Consider the following 19,282-nt stretch of genomic DNA (forward strand, 5'->3'; position numbering starts at 1 on the left):
ACATGAACTCACTATCTGGAACTCTTTATGGCCAATCAAATGTTCCATTTCTTTGCACATTTCACAAGTTCAGCCCTTCCCAGTAAAATGTCTTTTCAGAGGCACGACTGTCTTTGTTGAGACAAGAATAAACAGATGACAACTGTAACACAGAGGAGACATGCCCGAAACAGTTTTACAGAGCAAACCCAATTCCAAATTGCCTGACAGGAAGGTGCACTCAGAAACACAAAGGGGGAAAGGTTTTTGTGCACCGTCACGGACAAGTCCTGGAAAGCCATGGCAGAGGTAGTCCGTGTTTCATGAAAATGTTTGTCCAAAGCCATCTCAGCAAGTGACACTGGAGCTTCCAAACCCAGACAGGTATGACCTGCATTCCCCCCCCATGTGCCTGTCCTGGGCACAGGCTGCAGATGCAGGATGGAGCTGCAGCACTGTTGCCAGCTCATGTATGGAGCTGTAGGAGGATGTTCAGAAGCAACTCTAATTAACGAGCATTAAAAAAGTGAAGGCGTGTTTCCTTTCAACCACGATGCTGATGGAGCTGATGCTGACTGGTGAGGAATGGGATTGCTGTGTTTGCAGTTCATTTGAAGAAGGCACCTTGAAGCCAGTGCAGAAGATGCAAATGAAAGTGCAAGGAAGGGAAAGGAACCAGAAGGCCAAGAGACAGGCGAGTGAACAGAGCAGATGGATTTAGCAGACTCGGTATGCTTTTGCTGTCTGCATTATGTGTGGAAATCTATATTTTAACTGTCACTGCAGAAGAGTAGATTGTAATGAAACAGAACTACCGAGGTGTCAACATCACAGGTGCTGGCTTTTGAAAACAATCAAAACAGAAAGCAAAACTCTGAAAAAACCCACACTGAGGAGCGCAAAGAAAATGCTGGGTGATGTTTTTAAGTAAACACAGCCTCTGCTTTTCGCTGCTCTCTGGGTGCTGGAGGGCAGATAAACAGCGTGAATCTTGCTGAAGTGGGCTGAAAAGCAAAGGCTGGCAGCAGGCGGGTGCAGGGTGTGGGTGCCCCCGACCCCAGGCTGGGGGAAGGGTTCTCCACGTGTTTCGGGGAGCTGCAGCCAACGGATCCCTCCCCTGGGTGTTCTGGGAGGGCTTGGCCAACATGTGAGAAAGGGAGGGGAGAGTTTGAAAACAAGCCAGCCAGCGCTAAGGGAGGAAGAGAGCTGGGAAGTGACCTGTTCGCCTCTCTCCCAGCAGTTTGCTCCAGGTGGGAGGGCAGGAGGGGAAGGAATCCCCGCAGTTCCTGCGTGGCGAGGGACGGCGTGGCACAGCGGAGCTCCCAGTGCAGGTAACCTGGGCTGCAGGCAGACACTGCAGCTCGTGTGGGAGCTGGGCACTGCCCAGGAACTGGGTTTGGTTTTTTTTCTTTTTCTTGTTTTCCTGAGTTTGAGTGGTCGATGGGAAGGGGGGATTGGGATTCCGCCCTCTTGTTTTTATGGGGATCGAGTGCTGTTCATACAGCCAGGGAGGGAAGCAGGGAAGGAGCAAGCTGCTCCCTACAGCCTGGAGATTAATATGTGATGGACTATGTCTTTTTAACATTAAGGTTTTGAGGCAAAAAAGGCAAAATGGTGATATCTTGAGTAGTCTGCTTGATACAACAGGAGGATACAAGTAATCGTGCGTGCACATTGGTCCTTTTTCAGGTGATGACAGTGTTTTAGAAATCAGAAAGTCTGTACTGTCAAATCTAGACAAGATTTTCAGTGGTTGATAACCAGGCTGCTAGTAGAGACAGGCAGCAGAAGAAAGGAAAAACACACCGTTTCCTTGTCTGGAGGTATGCTGGTTGGTTCAGGAGCTTTCCTCTTCTTTTGATTTAATCAGACAGCTTTTTGGGGGCCTTGGAAATGATCCAGCCCTAAATTTTACCAGAAAATCCTCCAGCAGTTTTACAGAATGCTATAGAACAGGTCGTAGCAAGGGGCAGGATGCACTGAGGGGGTATTTGGTTGCATCTTCCCTCGTGCTGGTTCCTGTTACCGTATCACCGCTCTTTCCGTCACCTCTCCTCACTGCAGAATCTCTTTCAGTTCCTCTGCTGTCTTGCTGTGGGGAAGCTGAATTCCACAGTCTTTGTTAATGGATAGATTCTATTTTCATCTCAGTGATGATGCTGTAGCATCGCATGCTTTGCAGCGAAGGTGCAAAGAGAAAATTAGGAATTATTTTTCGATTGATGAGAGAAACAAAATCTTTTGAGGCTGATCCTTATGTGAAGAAAGGCTTGTGTGAGCATGCTAAGCTGTCCTGCCTGGAACATGGCTGGAACCCAGAGTCACCACAAACAAGAAAGATTTTCTTTCCATCGTGTCTGGTGGGGGAAGTGTTTATCACTAAAAGTACAGCAATCACGGCGCACGGTCCTTTAAAAGATCGCTGTTGTTTTGGTTCTTAAACTTCCTTCTGATGATTCATGCCGAGCTGGGCCAATAAGTGAACTCAGCAGCTCTTACACAAGGGAAGTTTGGCTGCAGTTCAGTCTGGTTTGGGGTAGAAGTACACTGGAATAATATGTAAAAAACCCAAAAACAACAAAAGTCAAGTCGTAATGTTGTAATTCCCTCGCTGGCAGCTGAAGAACCTTGCGGTGCGCAAGCACTGAGGCAGAATGGCTGCTCAGGGCACTGAAGGTTGCTGGGCTCTCAGGAGGAACAAACTGCAAAGGGAGAACAACGGCTCACGGTGTTTTTAGGAGGGGCTGAGCGGAGGCAGAGCTTGACAATAAAACAGGCTGTCACCTGTAATCAGGTGCCTGGCCTTAGGCACTGTGTGTAGAATAAACAGGGTTAGTGCAAACTAATCTGAAGTAGAAAATCTGGGAGGCAGCGGATGGGTACACACGGCTTGGTTATCCATCCAGAGGAACGTGTGTTAGCAGCTTTTCCTGACAGACCCTCCGAAAATCCACCGGCTGTGGTGCACCTAGGCAGCCCCTGCCCACCTGGGACGCCCGCACAGAGGAGGGGGCAGAGAGGGGCCGTGTGAAGCAAAAAGGGCCTGAACCTTCCCCCTCCCCCGTTAGCAACGTGGAAACGACGTGATAGACCAGTTTTCTCGTGGTTTTGTTTAACACAAAACAAATATTGATTTTTCACAGTGGGAGTACGCGCTACTGAGCGGCCAAGCCCTGTGCAAGCAGCCTGGGTAGGCAATGGATGCAGCTACACAAAGAACCCCACTGAGCACCCCCCCCCCCCCCAGCCCGCTCTCCACACGAGCGGCCCTTCCCGCCCCCACGCCGACGAGGCCGAGATGGTTTCCCCCCCCCGCCGTCCCTTTCCTTTCCAGTGGGGCGATGCCCCACCCACCCGCCGCTCCTTTTGCCCGCCGATTGGCTGCTGCGGCGGGTGGGAGTCAGCCAATCGGAGGCGCCGCTCTCGGCCGTGTCGCTGGGGGGAAGAAAACAAAAACAAGCACAGACGGGCGCGCGCGGCCTGGGGGCGGGGCCGGGCCGGGCCGAGCCGAGCGGAGCCGAACCGAGCCGAGCCGCCGGCGGTAACGGTCCCGCCTCGGCGTGAGGGGGCTCGGCAGGCTGCCCGCCGGGTGTCCGGGGCCGGGCTGCGCCGCGGTGAGGAGTGGCTCCCCGGACCCATCGCTGAGGTAACCCCTCAGGGGGCGGCGGGCGGCCGTGAGGCGGCGCGGGCCGCGGCGCTGCGCGTTGTGGCGGCGCTGGGCCTGCGGCGCGGGGCGGGCCCGCAGCGGTGCCTCAGGCGGCCGCAGCCGTGTGAGCGCCGTGAGGGCGTTTTGCGCGGGAGGGAGGTGCTGAGCGGCTCCGTGTGGCGTAACTCAGTAAGATGTAAACGGATTTTATCCGTACGGTGATCAAACAGACGTGCTGGAAATGGAGCAGGGCAGAGCCCGGGCTGGGAGGAGGCATTGCGGGGCTGAGGACGGCTCACGGTCGGCATGGCAACGGGGATGGTGCAGCTCGGTTATTCCACGTCCTAGTTACAGACAAAGCGGGGTGCTGCGTCCCGGCGGCACGGCATATGGGGGCTGTGCTGACTGTTACGCTGCCATATGTGGAGGGTTTCAGTTAGGGCTCCGTGAGGAAAAAGTATGCCTCAAAGCGAGAGCTTTGTTACTGATGGTGAATGCCTTCCTCTTGGTTGCTATTTAACGGAGGCTTTGTGTTTTGTCTGCTTTTTACAAGAGGTGGACCAACAGATGGAACATTCCACTAGGAAGGGCAAAACTGTTCTTACGAGGTAATTTGCTCCGGTTAGACTGAAGTCTGCACAAGAAGGCTTGCAACCAGCAGTGACTGGGAACGCTGGGAACTCCTGAATGATCGGTTGAGGTAAGTCAGGAGTGTATCTACTTAAAAAACTGTGGGCTGGGGAGGACTTCTTAGTCCAATAAGTTGTTAACTGTTGAGGCAGATGTTGAGAAATAACCAGATCATGAGAGCTCAGTGCTGTGCCCTGAAACGGTTACTTTATTTTCAACGGTCTGTGATGAATCATGAGCAGTTAATAGTTCTGTGGTAGGAAAGTAGGCATAAGAGGGGAAAACAAGGAAAGAAAAGCGGAAGGGAGGGATGTCGTTTGGTGTCACAATCTGACAGCTCAACTGTAAGCAGTTTTCAAGGCGGGAAAAGGTAAGAAAGGGAAAGAAGTGCCACTGAATTCTTGTGAGATGGACACATAGCAGTGATATTTGCAGTGCTACAGACGGATTAGTGAAAATCTCGCAGGTAAAAAGGTGTGTGGGGAATCATGAGGCTGCACTAATTTTGTGTACATAAAGATGGATGGTGATCTTTTGCAGTTACCTGTGGTCATTTGTAGAATAGCAGCTGCTAGGAAGAGAGTGACAGAAAAAAAGAAGTGTTGGACTGTATCCCTTGCTGATTGGCACAGAAGCATGTGAAACTTTGACAGCTGTACATCGACATAGTGTAAAATATAAAAACCGTGTTCCTCAAGGGAGGAATTAAAACTGTCTTTGTTTTCTAAAGGTTTGTCTGAACTTGATAAAGTGGTATCATTTTATCAGTATAGTTCAACCTGGGGACTGTTTGTCTTATGGATGCAATTACAACATTAATGTATGCTTATATAGATAACTGCTCTGCAGAAGTGAACAGTCTTGAGTTGATAGAGGTGACTTATCAACTTAAGAAGGCTGCATATGGAGGGTTTTTATCTTAAATGCAGTGGCTTTTATTCTGGTTCCACCTTTATAAGCAGCAGAACTGACAAGTGCTAAGACATCAAGGCTTAAATAGATGTGCTTAAGGGTGGTGCTTTCTCATGTTACATCTTTTACCTTCCCAGGAATTTTTCAGTGGATACTGGTAGTTAATTATAACTTTAAAAACTTTTCTTTTTTTTTTTTGTGGGTGAAGCCTTTGCAGCTCTTTATTCCTTTAGGATTTAGTCTAGTGCTTTTCTTCCCCCTAAGCTTCTCCATTTTTGTTTAGGCCTTGAAGGGAAAAACGTTAAGACTACATTTCATTGCCAGTTCTGTTCAGCAGCTATGGAAATAGAAAAGCAGCATGTTTACATTAGCACAGTAGGTAAGTAATGTATTTGGTATTCTTTTTACCTAAAATTGCTTATCTGACCAGAGCTGTTCTCTGTTGTAAGTTGCATTTCTTGTTAATTTTTTAATAATACTACTTATATAAATCTTCATCACATATTTACAGAATTGTTATTTCGTCTATGTATGTATTACAGTATCCTGCTTGATTACGTTCATTTTGAACCTTCTTTAAAAGCAATCATACATTTAACATTTCTCTAATAAATTACTGAATAGTGACCCTGGACTCCTTGTATGGTATTTCATTAGTGCAAATTTGAAGACAAAAATAAATTCATAAGTGCAGGATGAAGGTATATTTAAGAAGTACAGGTTCAGCCTTACCTTTCTGTCTAGCTTAAGATTAGAAGACAGGCTTGGCTAAAGTGAGCTGCAGTGGGAAAGCATTACTGAATGCATGTTATGCTGTCTTGAAATCGATAACTTCATCCATATAAAAAGTGTTATATTATGCTTAGTCCAATTAGTGCAATTTCGTGTTGTGATGGTCTGCACTGACCTTTCTATACCAGTGATTTTTTGTAGTTCTAAAATTATTTTTAGAAAAAAATACGTACAGGTTAAGGTGGTGTGTGACACAGCTGAAGTTGTATCACTCTTCCTATGAACTCTTCACTTTAAACCAGAGGTAGTTCACTGTAGTGCGTTGCTTTTCAGTATTTTAGGATTACATTTGGGTAGTGGAGGAGAAGCTGTGAGATATCTAAACTGATCTAATTTGATCAGATGAAATTTGTGGGTAGGGAAGTACTTGCTGAACATTCTTCTTGGTGCTGCGGAGCACCACAGATTTTAACTGTCTGCTAGGCTTAATAGTAGATTAACAAGAACAGTTTGGATAACTTTAGTACATGGCAAGCAAAGCCTTAAAGTGTAGAGGACATGTTCTTGCTTGTATGTCTGTGTGTATGTGATATGATGCAAAAATGAAAAGTTGAAAAAATGCACATCATTTGATGGATGCATTTTATAAAAAACGATTTTTAAAAAATAAAAGTATTCAAAATTAGTATAACAGTAATCTGTTTTCTCCAGAGTAATGAGGTAACTAATAGTGGAGGAGCAGTAGGTCCCAGTGTTGTGAAGAAAGAGGCTGCAGCTCCAAGTTGTGTAGTACTATATTAAATAATAAATAAATATAATACAGTGTGCAATTTTAAGTCACATAGGCTGTGAAGGATTTCATTTAGTCTCAAACCCGAGATCAGGAGGGTGTGTGGAGACTGTGCTGTAGCCTCCCTTTTTTCCTGGGGAGTCAGAGCAAGGAGTGGCTTCTGTTCATTAATCGATTACCATTTCCTTTGAAAACTGAGGGAGAATTAAGTGATGAGTGAAGTGTGCAGTCTAAACTGGAGAAATGAATGGGAGGTTGGGCTGGGCTGGGCTTAGAGTTCTAGTTCAGTTATCTGAGATGAGCTGGGTCTGAGGAGAGCTCTTTGGGCAATTCATGGAGGGAAACCTGTTCTCTTTAGTTTTGCTTTTTTGCCCTGTGCTAGTTTTATGCAAATCTTGCTTTGTAGTATTAAAGTATTAAACAAACTGAGGATGCTTGTTGTGGGGATGCTTTTCTGTACAGGGTGCGTGGTTTTTCTCTTTTTAGCTTGCTGCAAGCTTAAAGGGAATACTTTTGTGGGAGTATTGAGTGGGAAGATGAAGCTTATACAGGAGTGACTGCATTATTGTTCAGCTATGGCATTCACATCTGTGTACTCCAACACCTAAATGGTGGTTCTTTGATCATGAAGGAGGCAGTTGCATCACGCTGTCATCATTTTGTAGTGTAGTATCCTCTTTGATATGGGCAAACACTTTGAGGTTGGAAATGTTTTATTAGTGTACTTTGCTTTCAAAACCCATTTTCATGAGCCTGTTTTGAAACAAAAAAGTACAGTTCTGAGAGCTATTGTCAAGTGGACATTTTTAATTAGAGTGTATTGGAATGGTAAAGTAATATATTCAGCTTAGTTCAAATTGCAGCTTAAAATATTCCCCATATTCTGGGTTTATGGCTGTGAACCTTTCTGTGAAGCAGGTTTGGCGCAGCTGGAAAAGCAGCTCCTGTGTGTCTCATCGGTGTACACCCTTGAGCTGGGCCTGTAAGTTATATTTGTGAGCCTACTGATTGCAAGAGAAGGAGACTGCGTAACAGAGCTTAGGTTGTTGCCTTTGTATGTGTCTTCTAATTTGCGAGGGCTCCCAGCGTGCTAACTGGAATGTAAAACAGGTCCTCAATTGCTTTTCTTTATTATTATGTATTTTTCATCTTCATGAGTTGAGGAAGATGAAGAAATTACAAAGGCTTTGTCACTTAAAACATTCTGCTGATCCATAGAGTTTGTGTGGGAAGATTCTTTGTGAAACAAGACCTTAATACACGTATAAAATTTGGATCTGACTTCACAAAGGAGTGACATTATTGCACTCCTCAGTGCTCTGAAACATTTATGAGTGTTGTGAGAGGGATTTTTTCATTCTACAGAGGGTGTTTTAAAAGGAGACAAAGCTAGTTAGTTACCTCTTACATAAGACTGCAGTGAGGAATAAACTGTGGTGACTTTTAGAAACAGTCTTGACTTAGCAGACAATAAGGAACAATCCCTAGGGAAGTGAGATCATGTTGTTTCAGAATACTTTATGTATTCTGAGTCTTTGCTTTCAAACTCTCCAAGTTTTGTATTCAACTGCTTTTTTTTCCTTCTTTCTTAACTTCAAAAACAGAAATTAAAGCAATCTCATACACACGTTCTTGTGTGTCTAAGTCGTTGATTTTCCAGACGGTGAGCTATGTTTGAAATTCCTCGTACGAGAGGAATGTTGGTTGATGATTTAGGAAGTTAATTAAAAAGTCACTTTGGTGACTATTCAGTTAATGTCATTGAGTTCTTATAAAATACACTGCATTGACAGTTGTTTTTTTCCAAAACAAGCGCTGAGTGGGTGGAGTGATAACTAGTCACATAGACCTTGTGCACTGTGGAATTCTGATAAATTGTTTAACAAGGGTGGAGTTTTCTGTGGTTTACCTATTCATAAATGGTTTATTCATTTGCTTTCCAACTATTAACATAAGCTCTGTTTAGATTGTGGGTAGTATGTGTAGGGGGATAAGGAACTCCTTATTACTGTGATGTGCAGACACATCTAAATAAAACATCACCATTTATCTGTTGGAAATAAGAGTACTATATAATGTTGTTATCCATTTTAAATGCAGCGTGTTTTGGTACTTTAACATAAAACAGCTCAAAACAATAAGAGATATTTCACTTTGTCTTTTTTTTTTAAGAAGTCGAGAATCTGAGTGATGCTCTGTTTTCCGGTGATGAAGAAAATGGTGGGTCTGAGGAACGAAAGACTGAAATCAATGGCAATTGGATTCCTGCAACTTCAATTACTGAAGCCAAAATAAATGCTAAAGCCAAGAGGCGGTTGAGGAAGAATTCTTCTAGAGATTCTGGGAGAGGAGACTCTGTTAGTGAGAATGGAGAGACGCAGAAGGCTGGGCTGGTTGTACCAACAAGCCCGAAGGGGAAAGTCCTGGACAGGCGCTCCCGCTCTGGGAAAGGAAGAGGTCTTCCAAAGAAAGGTTGGTGTAATTTGGTGATGAGAGTACCGTGATAAAGATTCTGTCCGGAGTGTAGTGGTGTTTTTACTGGGAATTGTATTCACAACCCACAGTCATTGTGCAGCCATTTTGTTCTTAGGTAGTGGCGATAGGAGTTAATAGTAAGTGGAATCTTACCAGGAAGAAAATGTGTGTATTGTTAAGTAACTTCAGACTTTAAGTATCTTCTGTTAGTAAATTGAATACACAGGCTTGAACTGTTGTGGTCAAGTGGTTCACAGAACTGTTACTAATGTAAACTGAAGGCTTGACTATATTTAAAAATACAGTTGTTTCAACCTTCAGTAATTCTTGTGCACTTCTGTGCACACTACTTCTAATATCTTAATGGAAAGTGATGAAAAAACTAGTTGCTGAACATGCCATACAGTCACTTCTGCCATTTTCAGCATACGTTGCCACAGTCAGTGGCTGCAAGTGCACCTGTGTGTGAAAGAATGTTGGGTTGAGTTCAAAGTCTCGTTTGTAAACTGTCTGTCCTTGCTTAGTTGCTCACAGTTCTCTATTTTGCCAGGTGGAGCAGGTGGTAAGGGAGTCTGGGGAACACCAGGTCAAGTGTATGATGTGGAAGAAGTAGATATTAAGGATCCTAATTATGATGATGACCAGGTAGGCAAACAAACTTCTTTGCTCAGTGCTTGTTTTGATTTTATATTAATTAAAATTACTGTGATGCTCATATTAATAAATGTTCAGCCTCACAAATTATATGGATGTTTGACCAGCTGTATTAAGCGCTCGTTGTTTTTGGTTTAAGAATGGATTACTGACTTAAAGATGACTGGTGTAGAAGTGTTGCAGTATATAGCATGCACAGGTCTTACACCCAAGTCCTCCTTCTGTGCCTGACTAGACTGTGTGCTTTTCCCAGGTGTGTTCTTTCCTTGCTGGTTCTCACGGAGGTGAATGTTGCAGCGCTGCTCTGAGTTGCAGGCAGGCACCACGTTAAAGTGCAACACAGACTGCAGTTGGGAGTTTAGCTCATGACATTATCTTCTAGGGATTTCTCTCTTCTTTGCATCCCCAGCACTGCGGATACAATATCTTGTATCTTCTTGGTACAAACAGTTAAAGTGAAGTTGAGGACCTGGATTTTCTGTTTATTTACATGTATTTATTTAGGATATATTGTGAAAGATTCTGCCTTACAGCGACATTTCCTCAATAAATTTTTTATCAGATTAAATCTCTGAGATTATAGACACAGATTACTGATGTTGCTGTAACAAATGTATTTGTGAGACCATAAATAATGCCTGTGTATCAACAGCAGAGTGATGGTGGTGTCCTTTGAGCTGCAGCTTTTTATTGTAGCCATAGCTGCTGATAGGATGGTTTGTGGGTATGTCAGAACCTTTTTTCAGAATCACTTCTTCCACCAATTCATTACAGATTAGCAGAGATAACTACTGAAAATGAAGTTGATTGCATAAAATAAGTTTGTATGAAAATTGAGAACAGCACTAAACTCCTGCCTGCTTAGTTTTTCTAAGATTGTAAACAAAGTGATACGATAGAAGAATAGGCTTTTGGACTCCTACTGTAATTCTTGATCCTAGAATATTTCTTTTCTGTAAGTATTAGTTGGAAATTTCTTTGAGACTGCAGCAATCTGTAATATTGCTCCAAATGTTCTGTAGTCTCTGAGGAACTGAATCATAGTGGGGAGTCATGGCAGTGCTGGAACTCTTCAGGACCAGTTGCTGTGTAATGTTTTAATCTTAGGGAATAGCATGGTTTACAGATATTCTGGAAGTGTTTTTCTCTGTCCGTCAGATCTGTACGTGCTGTCACCTGTCTGATCACAAAGGCCCTCTAGGGAAGAGGGCAAACAAGGAGGCTTGCTGGCAGTGACGGTTTGAAGTGTCGGTTGCAGGGGGAGGGTTGCTAAAAGTTTAATCTTGTGGAACTGATAACTGTGCTGGGCTGGGATAGGAGTTTCTGTCACCCTCCCTTGAGTGCCGGGGTACTTGATTCTGTGTTCACACGGTGTCAGAAGAATGCTAGGAGCAGAGTATAGAGTATTTACTGTCACCAAACGGTGAATTCAGTAACACTAACCTCAAAATACAAGAAGTATGACGTTTAGCCAGCACTGTCCACACTTCAACCATAGAGACATAATCTGATATTTTGTGGTGGAATACTGACTATGAGAACTAAAGCATTAGAGGTGTAGATTGTGTTCTGATGCTGTTAACACTTCTTTACAAAAGTCTTTGTTTTTTGTTTCCTTTTGAAATAGGAGAATTGTGTCTATGAAACAGTAGTTTTACCTCTGGATGAAAGAGCATTTGAAAAAACTTTAACACCGATCATACAGGAGTATTTTGAACATGGAGATACTAACGAGGTTTCGGTATGTCGTGTGCCTTTACACTTAATTTAGGGGGCAAACTTACTGTGCACAAGTGAGTCCCAAGTGCTCGCTGCAAATGAGTGTTCACCAGAAATGTATATAGGAAAACCTAAGCAGTTATATTCATTACATAGGCAGAAGCATATATGTAATTGTGTAAATATTTCTTAATAACATATATTTCTATAACATTAAAATGGTGAGATCTTAATCTGTTTTGTTTTACAAATTTTATTTTAGGAGATGCTGAAGGATTTAAACCTCGGTGAAATGAAATACAGTGTGCCAGTGCTGGCTGTTTCCTTGGCATTAGAGGGGAAGGCTAGTCACAGGGAGATGACATCTAAGCTTATCTCCGACCTTTGTGGGACAGTAGTAAGCAAAACTGATGTGGAAAAGTCATTTGACAAACTGCTTAAAGATCTACCTGATTTGGTGTTGGATTCTCCCAGGGCACCACAGGTATATTGGCAGATTTTTATGTTGGTCATCAAAAGTTTTTCCTTTTAAATTGTGCCTAAAGTTAATCAAGCAAAATAAAGTAAGACTGTGTTTTGAAAAATAGCTATGGAGCGTCCTCCTGTTTGGAAGCCCTGCATCCAGTTTCCCAGGCTATGCTTTTACTTTGAGATAAAAATAAATAAAATATGAAAAACAAGCGTATTATATTTGTCTGCTTAAAACTGTTTTCAGATTCAACTTTTACTTCAAAATGCTTCTGTTTTGTTGTAGTTGGTGGGCCAGTTTATTGCAAGAGCTGTTGGAGATGGGATTTTGAGCAGTACTTACATAGATGGCTACAAAGGCACTGTGGATTGCATCCAAGCTCGGTACGTTTCTTGCAGTCTATAGCTATGGTTTTCTATTGCAAATGCCTAAGAAAATCAGGAATCTGGGACTTGGGGATAAACCATTTGGTTCTCTGAGTTCATTTCTAATTTCAAGCCATCAGAAATGCACAGTCTGCAATAACAACAAAACCCAGATTAGCTCAGGTCAGCTAAGGAACACTGGAAGCGCCTTCAAAACATATTGATACGTTTTTGGTCAGTTTGTCAGGTTTGTTGTCCCACCTAAGTTTGAATGGGGAGCCTGAGCTGAAAAAAGAAGTGGTTATGAAAGGTTTTGTCTTTAGAAAAAGCTTTAATGTGACTAATGAGTAATAGTGTCAGGACAGCTGCTGTAAAGATGTTGTGAAATACACAAGGGATTGAATGTTTTGCCTCATAAAGATTTCAAGTTTGTGCAGTGTGTTTTCCTAGACTGTGGCACTATATTCATCAATACATGTTTTCAGTTTCGGGGTGGGACGTTTGAAAGAATGTCCGAGAGAAGAGACATTGTAATAACTGGCCATGGTTTTTTTATTGTTTGTTCTCCCATAAGTGTTTCAGACTGGGATAATGAGGTGCTGAACTCCTAAAGCTTATAAAAGTTCCATTTGTTACGATTAAAGCTGCATATTTCTAGGAAGAAGGCCACTGCTTAGCTGCTTAATTTGGGGGTTAAGGTTGTGAAAATTGGTAGTCTGTTACACAAGTTTCTCCTGTGGTATGAAGGATTTCAGCCCGCATATTGCACATCTGGGATGTTTTGCTGCCACTGCAATTTCTTGGCCAGTCTTTGCTGCTTGTTAAATCTCAGTGAATAGTTGTTTTTTCACTAACGTTAATATGAGGATTGGGAGATACCTGGTCCTTCTTTAGCTGGATAGTACTTAACTGGATCTGTCATTTCTTCTTTTTCTCACCTTATTCTAGTTTTGTCATCTCTTTGCAACTACGTATTTGCCTTCTGAAGTGCTGTTTTAGCTTGAATTCTAAAGTTTCACAGTTCTTTAGATAGCAAATTATTTCAGTGCAAAAGCCACTCTTGAGCGTGGAAGCAACTCAAACCTCTTCTTTTGAGGTGTACATGCCAAGCTGCATTCTTGGAGCCATCCAGATACAATTCATCTCTGGAAAAGAAACTGTTCTTTCCTTTGAATTGATGATTTGGGCCTACTGCCTTTGCAGAATTGTTCCCTGTTTTGAGTGCAGTATAACCAAGAGCGTAGAGGTGGTGTGACCTCTTCCCAGTCGGGATCACTTTGACTGAAGAAAAGTGATAGATATGGTGGGGGGGTTGCTGTGGATGTTACTGGTGTCTTTTAATGAAGTTTCCTAACTTCCTAAAACACTCTCCTTGCTTTCTAGAGCTGCACTGGACCGAGCTACTGTGTTGCTGAGCGTGACAAAGGGTGGAAAGCGTATAGACAATGTGTGGGGCTCAGGAGGTGGCCAGCAGTCTGTGAAACACCTTGTTAAAGAGGTAGCTGACTTCTACAAGTTTCTTCAGAGTATACTCTTTGTTTAAGCTTATCTTGTTTGGGATGCAGCAGAGAAATACGCATATCCTGCAGCTAAATGGTGTTTGGTTTGTTTTTTTTTTTAATGCTCTTATTTCATTTTATTTTATACAAAGTAGGTTTTGAAAATTAATGTAGATCATTTTGTGGATGGAGGTGGATATATCCCTAGTAATCAGTGGAGGAAACGTTCTGGCTCATATTCTGCATTGCAAGTGTACATCTATTCTTGCTTTAAGCTAAGCTTCAAGCACTTAACTTTTAAAGAGTTGATAGTGCAAAATGTTGAAGTAATATTAGAGATGAAACAAAATAAATTACTTTATTTTTTGGTGTCAGTGACTAAAAGCACAGCAGTAACTTGAAAACAAAGGAGGCAGGAAGGACTGTGGAAACTTAAGAGATTTGTGCTACGAAGCAGGAAGAAGGTTTAAAATAAACAGTAACATTATAATCTCTTAAGTTGTGAGTGTAGCAGATGATAAAGAGTTCAGGCAAGAAGATAAACTTACAGTTATCACTTGGAGCAAAGTTTGTAGTGCTAGCACATCTGTATTATGCTACAGAGAGAGGTATTTGGCTTACATTTTCTTTCAGGTTGCTGTTCATGTGTCAGTTGGATTACATTTACTAGAACTCTAGCTGCAGGTTTCAGGAGCTAGCTTGCTACTAGGTTGATCACAGATCACCAAAACAGTGGACAGCTTTTAAATCTTATATCTAACTAGTGATGGGTTTTTTGTTTGTTTTAAAATGCAATAGATTGATATGCTGCTGAAAGAGTACTTGCTTTCTGGAGACCTGCTGGAAGCTGAACGTTGCCTTCAGGAACTGGAAGTACCCCATTTTCACCATGAACTTGTATATGAAGTAAGGAGAAATGAGTCCCTTTAATGACTGCCAGTAATACCAACAGGTTTTGTTTTGATGTGGGTATGCGTATAACTGGAATTTGAAGCTCAGTTGCAAGTTTTGATGTTATTTAAATAACTAAATTATTTCATGTGAAGTTAATGGTTTATGTGCTCACTTGTGTGTATGCTGTGCAACAAGTAAGCTGCTGGTCCCTCTGGGAAGATCCAGAATTACATTATGTTTGTTGGGTAATTAGCTGTGTTCAGACTATTACTGATACCTGAAAAATAAGAGCTTAGCTTATTTTCTGCTGAGGAATACCAGCAAAAGCCCTAGGCTGTATTGGAGTTTATTTCCTTTTAGTTATATGTTACAACAGATTTCAGACATCTGGGTATAGTAGTGCGTGTCGCTTTTTTTTTTAGGTTATAGTTTCCTTTTCAGGGTGGAATTGTTCCATGTAGTACCTCTGTAGAAGGCAGAGATAATTCAGAACCAGTCTATACGAGAAAGATCTTTGCTGTATCTAGTAGACAGTTTTGGTTTGTACTTGAGATGGTTGTTTACCAGGAAAGCCAAACACTCGAAGTTTATAAAATACTTGCCAATAAATTGACTCCTTATTTTAAAATGGAAAGCAGACACCTTTTGGTTGATGGGGTCTGTGGAGACTGGTATGTTTTAAACTTAGGAGTTCTTCTAAAATCCTAGATACAAAATTAATTGCCATCTGTGCTGCAGAGACCATGCAGATACAGTTACGTACCCCTCAAACTAGGCAGTGCTCTTTACTCTGTCTAGTCCTTTCTCTTTTTTTTAATACCTTTTATCTTTATGCAAATAACTTTTTATCAGACTTTCATTTCAAATAATAACACTACTTGTAGCAAATGGACTTGCCTCCCCAGAAAATGCACAGTAATACATTCACTCTTTTTTTGCACTTTGATCTGCTTACACAACGTGTACTTGAACCACTGTTTTCTTTTTAGTTAAAAACCTTGCATGATGTGTTTTAGGCAATTGTGATGGTTTTGGAGTCAACTGGAGAGAAGACCTTTAAAATGATGCTGGATTTGCTGAAATCTCTCTCGAGGTCTTCTGTGATTACTATGGACCAAATGAAAAGAGTAAGTATGGCATTTAAAGAATGCTGGGTATGATCTTTAAGTAGCTTCTAGTTTCTTTTAAATACTATTTGTAATTTATTGCATCTCTCATTGAGATCTGTGGCCTGCCCTCTATCTACAGGGCAGAGCAATTAATCCTCCTTCCTTGTGTTATTAGCAGCTAGGCTATCATATGCATTCTGTACTGTCTGGATTTCTGACTTCTTAAGAAGCTGAAATACTCAGCTAGTGTATTCATATAGATGTGTTGTTGTGTAACACCAGCTCTTGGGACTGGCTGGTATTATACCTTGCTGTGCCACTAATTTGTAGGTATTCTGCTTTCAGTTTGTTGAAACTGCTTAAAGAATACATGAAGTTGCATTAAAAAAAAAGTCATTTTCTGAGTGCAAAAAGATGTTTACAGATTGTAATTGTAGAACGACCAAATCATTCTTTGCATTCTTAAACTACAGGGCTACGAACGAGTTTACTGTGAAATACCAGATATTAACCTGGATGTGCCACACTCCTATTCTGTGCTTGAGCGGTTTGTGGAGGAATGCTTTCAGGCTGGAATCATCTCCAAACCACTGAGAGACCTCTGTCCTTCAAGGTACTTGCTTTATTACAAAGGGGTGCTGGTGCTCGGTTTGGAAGCAGGATCTTATAACGTGGGTATGACAGGTTGGTACAGAGACCAGGGAAGATGGAGGAACAGAAAGAGCAGGGTGGGTACATATGTGAGGAAAGTAAGCCTGTTGGAGTCCCCGGCAGCGTGTCTGTCTGCTGCAGCAGATGAAGTTCTGCCTCTCTGCTCAGCTTTGCTCATTTGCTTGGCAGAGAGCAGCTCAGTACTGAGATGGAAGATTCAGTTTTAATGATCCATGCAGACAAACCTGGAGGGGAAAAAAAAACACGTTTTAAAACAGTTTTGCAAACGGAATGAATAGAGTTCTGGGAGTAGACAAGCGATTGCAATGCTTTTGTCAAAAAGCAACGAGGCATTGATGTGGCAAAAGCTCTACATACCTGATTCAAAAAAAAGACAACCATGAGATATATATTATAGTAGTGTTTGCTGTTTTAGTATTGTTTAACTGTTATTGTTTAACTATAGCTAATCAGTATTCTGTATTATCGGTCAGAATACAACCTATAAGTTTCATTTCCTATGGGGGATGTGTGAATGTCAGTGCTAAAACTAGTCCTGATTTTATACATCAGATAATGCTGTCTGTAGGTATTTCCCAGTTTGTGTGTGTCCCAATATGAACTCACACGTGGGTTTGGTAGGGCTGGAAGTCACTGCTGCGACAAAAGCTTGGTTATACTTCAGCTCTCATGAATATACTGAGAGGCGTTTTGGGCTTGTATTTCAGTTTGGGGTAGAAAGATGTCATTTGTAGGCTTTCCAGCTAGCAGCTTTTGGAAGCATGAATAGTGGGTAATGTTCAGTGTTAAAAGGCAAGGGAAGCAGAAATTTGAAAAGCTTCTCAGAAATAAGCTAGATGTAGGATTCAGATGCTTTAGTTTACTAGTGAGCACGAATGTCATTTTGCTCAATCTCATACACCTCACATTTGACTCCCGAGACCAAGAGAAGATTCTTCACAGTGACAGATGAGCAGAAGCAGTGATGCTAACAGCTTGCTGAAAATGTACTTTCTGCTTTTTCACAGGGGCAGGAAGCGATTTGTGAGTGAAGGAGACGGAGGCCGGCTTAAACCAGAAAGCTACTGAATGTTGGAACCAACTGCTGAAGCCTTAGAAGTTGAAAGGGAAAAAAGATAGGTATCTCTATATATATATATATACAGACACACAGGCCTTTTTGGCACGTGTGCATGTATGTATGTATATGCATATATGATATACCAAATTTCTAAGAGTTGCTTAGCACAGTTCCTATTTTTTTAAGAGCACACGTTTTGGGTACAGATCTTTTTTTTTTTTTTTAATAGTTTTATAAATTTCAGAAAGAAAAGTTCTTTCTTGGGGCATCCAGTAGAGCAACTGTTGTGGCGGTGCCTTCAGATAAGCTACCTTTTGTAAGTGCCATATGTTTATGACCAATCATTCCATGTTTGCATCCACGTCTGACTGCCGCTGTTTCTTTCAAGGACAGTGTTTTCATTGTAAAACCCCTGATTTATACAGAGCTTTCTAGAAGGGTCAGGTTAAGCTGCTGTGATCCCCTTCGTTGCTGCTGCTGAAATACCGTGCTTTGGGAGGAAAAATAGCTGTTTCTTTGTCTTAAGGAGCCTAAGAGAAGAGCTGGGTCATGGGACAAACGCCCCCGTTCCACTGGTCTGTTGTAGATGTTCAGCCAGCACGTACCAAACCGGTCCTTTTTTCTATGTAACTGGAAACGTGAAAAATTCTGGTAAAAACATATTAAAAATATTTTTTGTGAAGCTGGCCTTCCTGCCTTTTGCTTTCGCGCTGTTCCAATCTCTGAAGCACATGCACTGCACAGTACTTCTGTTAGCAGCCCTTTGTGTTACAATGGGTGGGAAGTACAGAATGAAGGACAGCTCTGCAGGGGACCCACACGGTGTGAGTCCAACTGCTGGCTCCACGCTCACCCAGCGTGTTTCTAAGAGCAGCTCAGGGCTGTGCCCGCTGCCCTCGGGCGCAGAGCCTCTCCCTGCCCGCCCCTGCCCTGCCGTTCCCTCGGGCTCTGTCGCTGCCATCGCAGAGCAGCAGAGCTCGGCGCTGCCCCTCCGCCCCCTGGGAGCAGCTGGAGGCTGGAGTAATTAAACTAATGGTACGAATTTACGGTGCGGACTTAACGAGCCTTTTCTCAAGAGCGATGGGTCTGTGTCACAGCGTGTGACAGCGCCGCTGTGCCCGTCCCTCTCGGTGCTGCGCCGCAGCCTCAGGCGCTCGGCCCGCTGCAGCCGCCCGGGGCACAGCCGCGGCGCTCCGTGATGAAAGCCGCCTCCTGGAGCCGCGTTCGCAGTGTAACTGCGCGGGAAGAACGGGACGAAAGGAGGTTCTGGGGCGCGCGGGCGGTACCTGGCGCCCCGCCTAGGGCCGCGGCTGGGGGCCCGGAGTGCCCTCGGGCGGCCGCGACGCCTCCATGGCCGCGCGCTGCAGCTGCTCCAGCTTCTCCAGCGACACCGACTTGAGGGGCAGCACCTTGGGCTTGCACAGCACCATGCCGGCCGTGTCCTCCACCGACAGCTGCCCTGCGGAGGAAACAGAGCAGCGCGCGCGCGCGCGTCAGCAGCCCGGCGGCGGTGCCCGCGGCCGCGTCCCGCCCGCCGGCCGTACCTTGTTTGGGCAGCACCTCCCGGAACGCGCCCTTCCCCTCCGGCATGGCGGCTTCCAACCGCACGCGCGTGCGCCGGGCTGCCCGGGGAACCACAAATCCCGGCGTGCGCCGCGCCCACACGCTCGGCGTTCC

At 43.4% G+C, this 19,282-nt stretch overlaps 2 protein-coding genes across 17 annotated transcripts; one reads left to right on the forward strand and one right to left on the reverse strand.

The window, feature by feature from the left end:
- The first annotated feature begins 1,164 nt into the window (after nucleotides 1-1,164).
- On the forward strand, nucleotides 1,165-18,287 carry PDCD4 (programmed cell death 4). Of its 16 annotated transcripts, none has more exons than NM_204304.2 (13): nucleotides 1,165-1,310; nucleotides 4,179-4,325; nucleotides 5,451-5,546; nucleotides 8,862-9,161; nucleotides 9,715-9,809; nucleotides 11,446-11,559; nucleotides 11,800-12,021; nucleotides 12,292-12,389; nucleotides 13,755-13,869; nucleotides 14,669-14,776; nucleotides 15,781-15,891; nucleotides 16,347-16,486; nucleotides 17,553-18,287. In NM_204304.2, exons 3-13 carry the CDS (start codon nucleotides 5,507-5,509, stop codon nucleotides 17,611-17,613), a joined length of 1,404 nt encoding a protein of 467 aa, NP_989635.2. In that variant the 5' UTR covers nucleotides 1,165-1,310; nucleotides 4,179-4,325; nucleotides 5,451-5,506; the 3' UTR covers nucleotides 17,614-18,287. The 16 variants fall into 16 exon arrangements, with proteins under 16 accessions (NP_989635.2, NP_001385031.1, NP_001385032.1 ...); NM_001398102.1 differs by having other exon boundaries at nucleotides 8,865-9,161; NM_001398103.1 differs by having other exon boundaries at nucleotides 4,181-4,325.
- Nucleotides 16,287-19,219, reverse strand: BBIP1 (BBSome interacting protein 1). The gene is made up of 3 exons (NM_001277511.4): nucleotides 19,150-19,219; nucleotides 18,892-19,064; nucleotides 16,287-16,769 (listed from the first exon to the last, which is right to left on the reverse strand). The coding sequence occupies exons 1-2, from the start codon at nucleotides 19,193-19,195 to the stop codon at nucleotides 18,904-18,906; spliced, it is 207 nt and encodes a 68-aa protein (NP_001264440.1). The 5' UTR covers nucleotides 19,196-19,219; the 3' UTR covers nucleotides 16,287-16,769; nucleotides 18,892-18,903.
- Nucleotides 19,220-19,282: the final 63 nt, after the last annotated feature.

The sequence above is a fragment of the Gallus gallus genome, chromosome 6, assembly GCF_016699485.2.
Source record: "Gallus gallus isolate bGalGal1 chromosome 6, bGalGal1.mat.broiler.GRCg7b, whole genome shotgun sequence".
In the NCBI taxonomy this organism is placed as follows: Eukaryota; Metazoa; Chordata; class Aves; order Galliformes; family Phasianidae; genus Gallus; species Gallus gallus.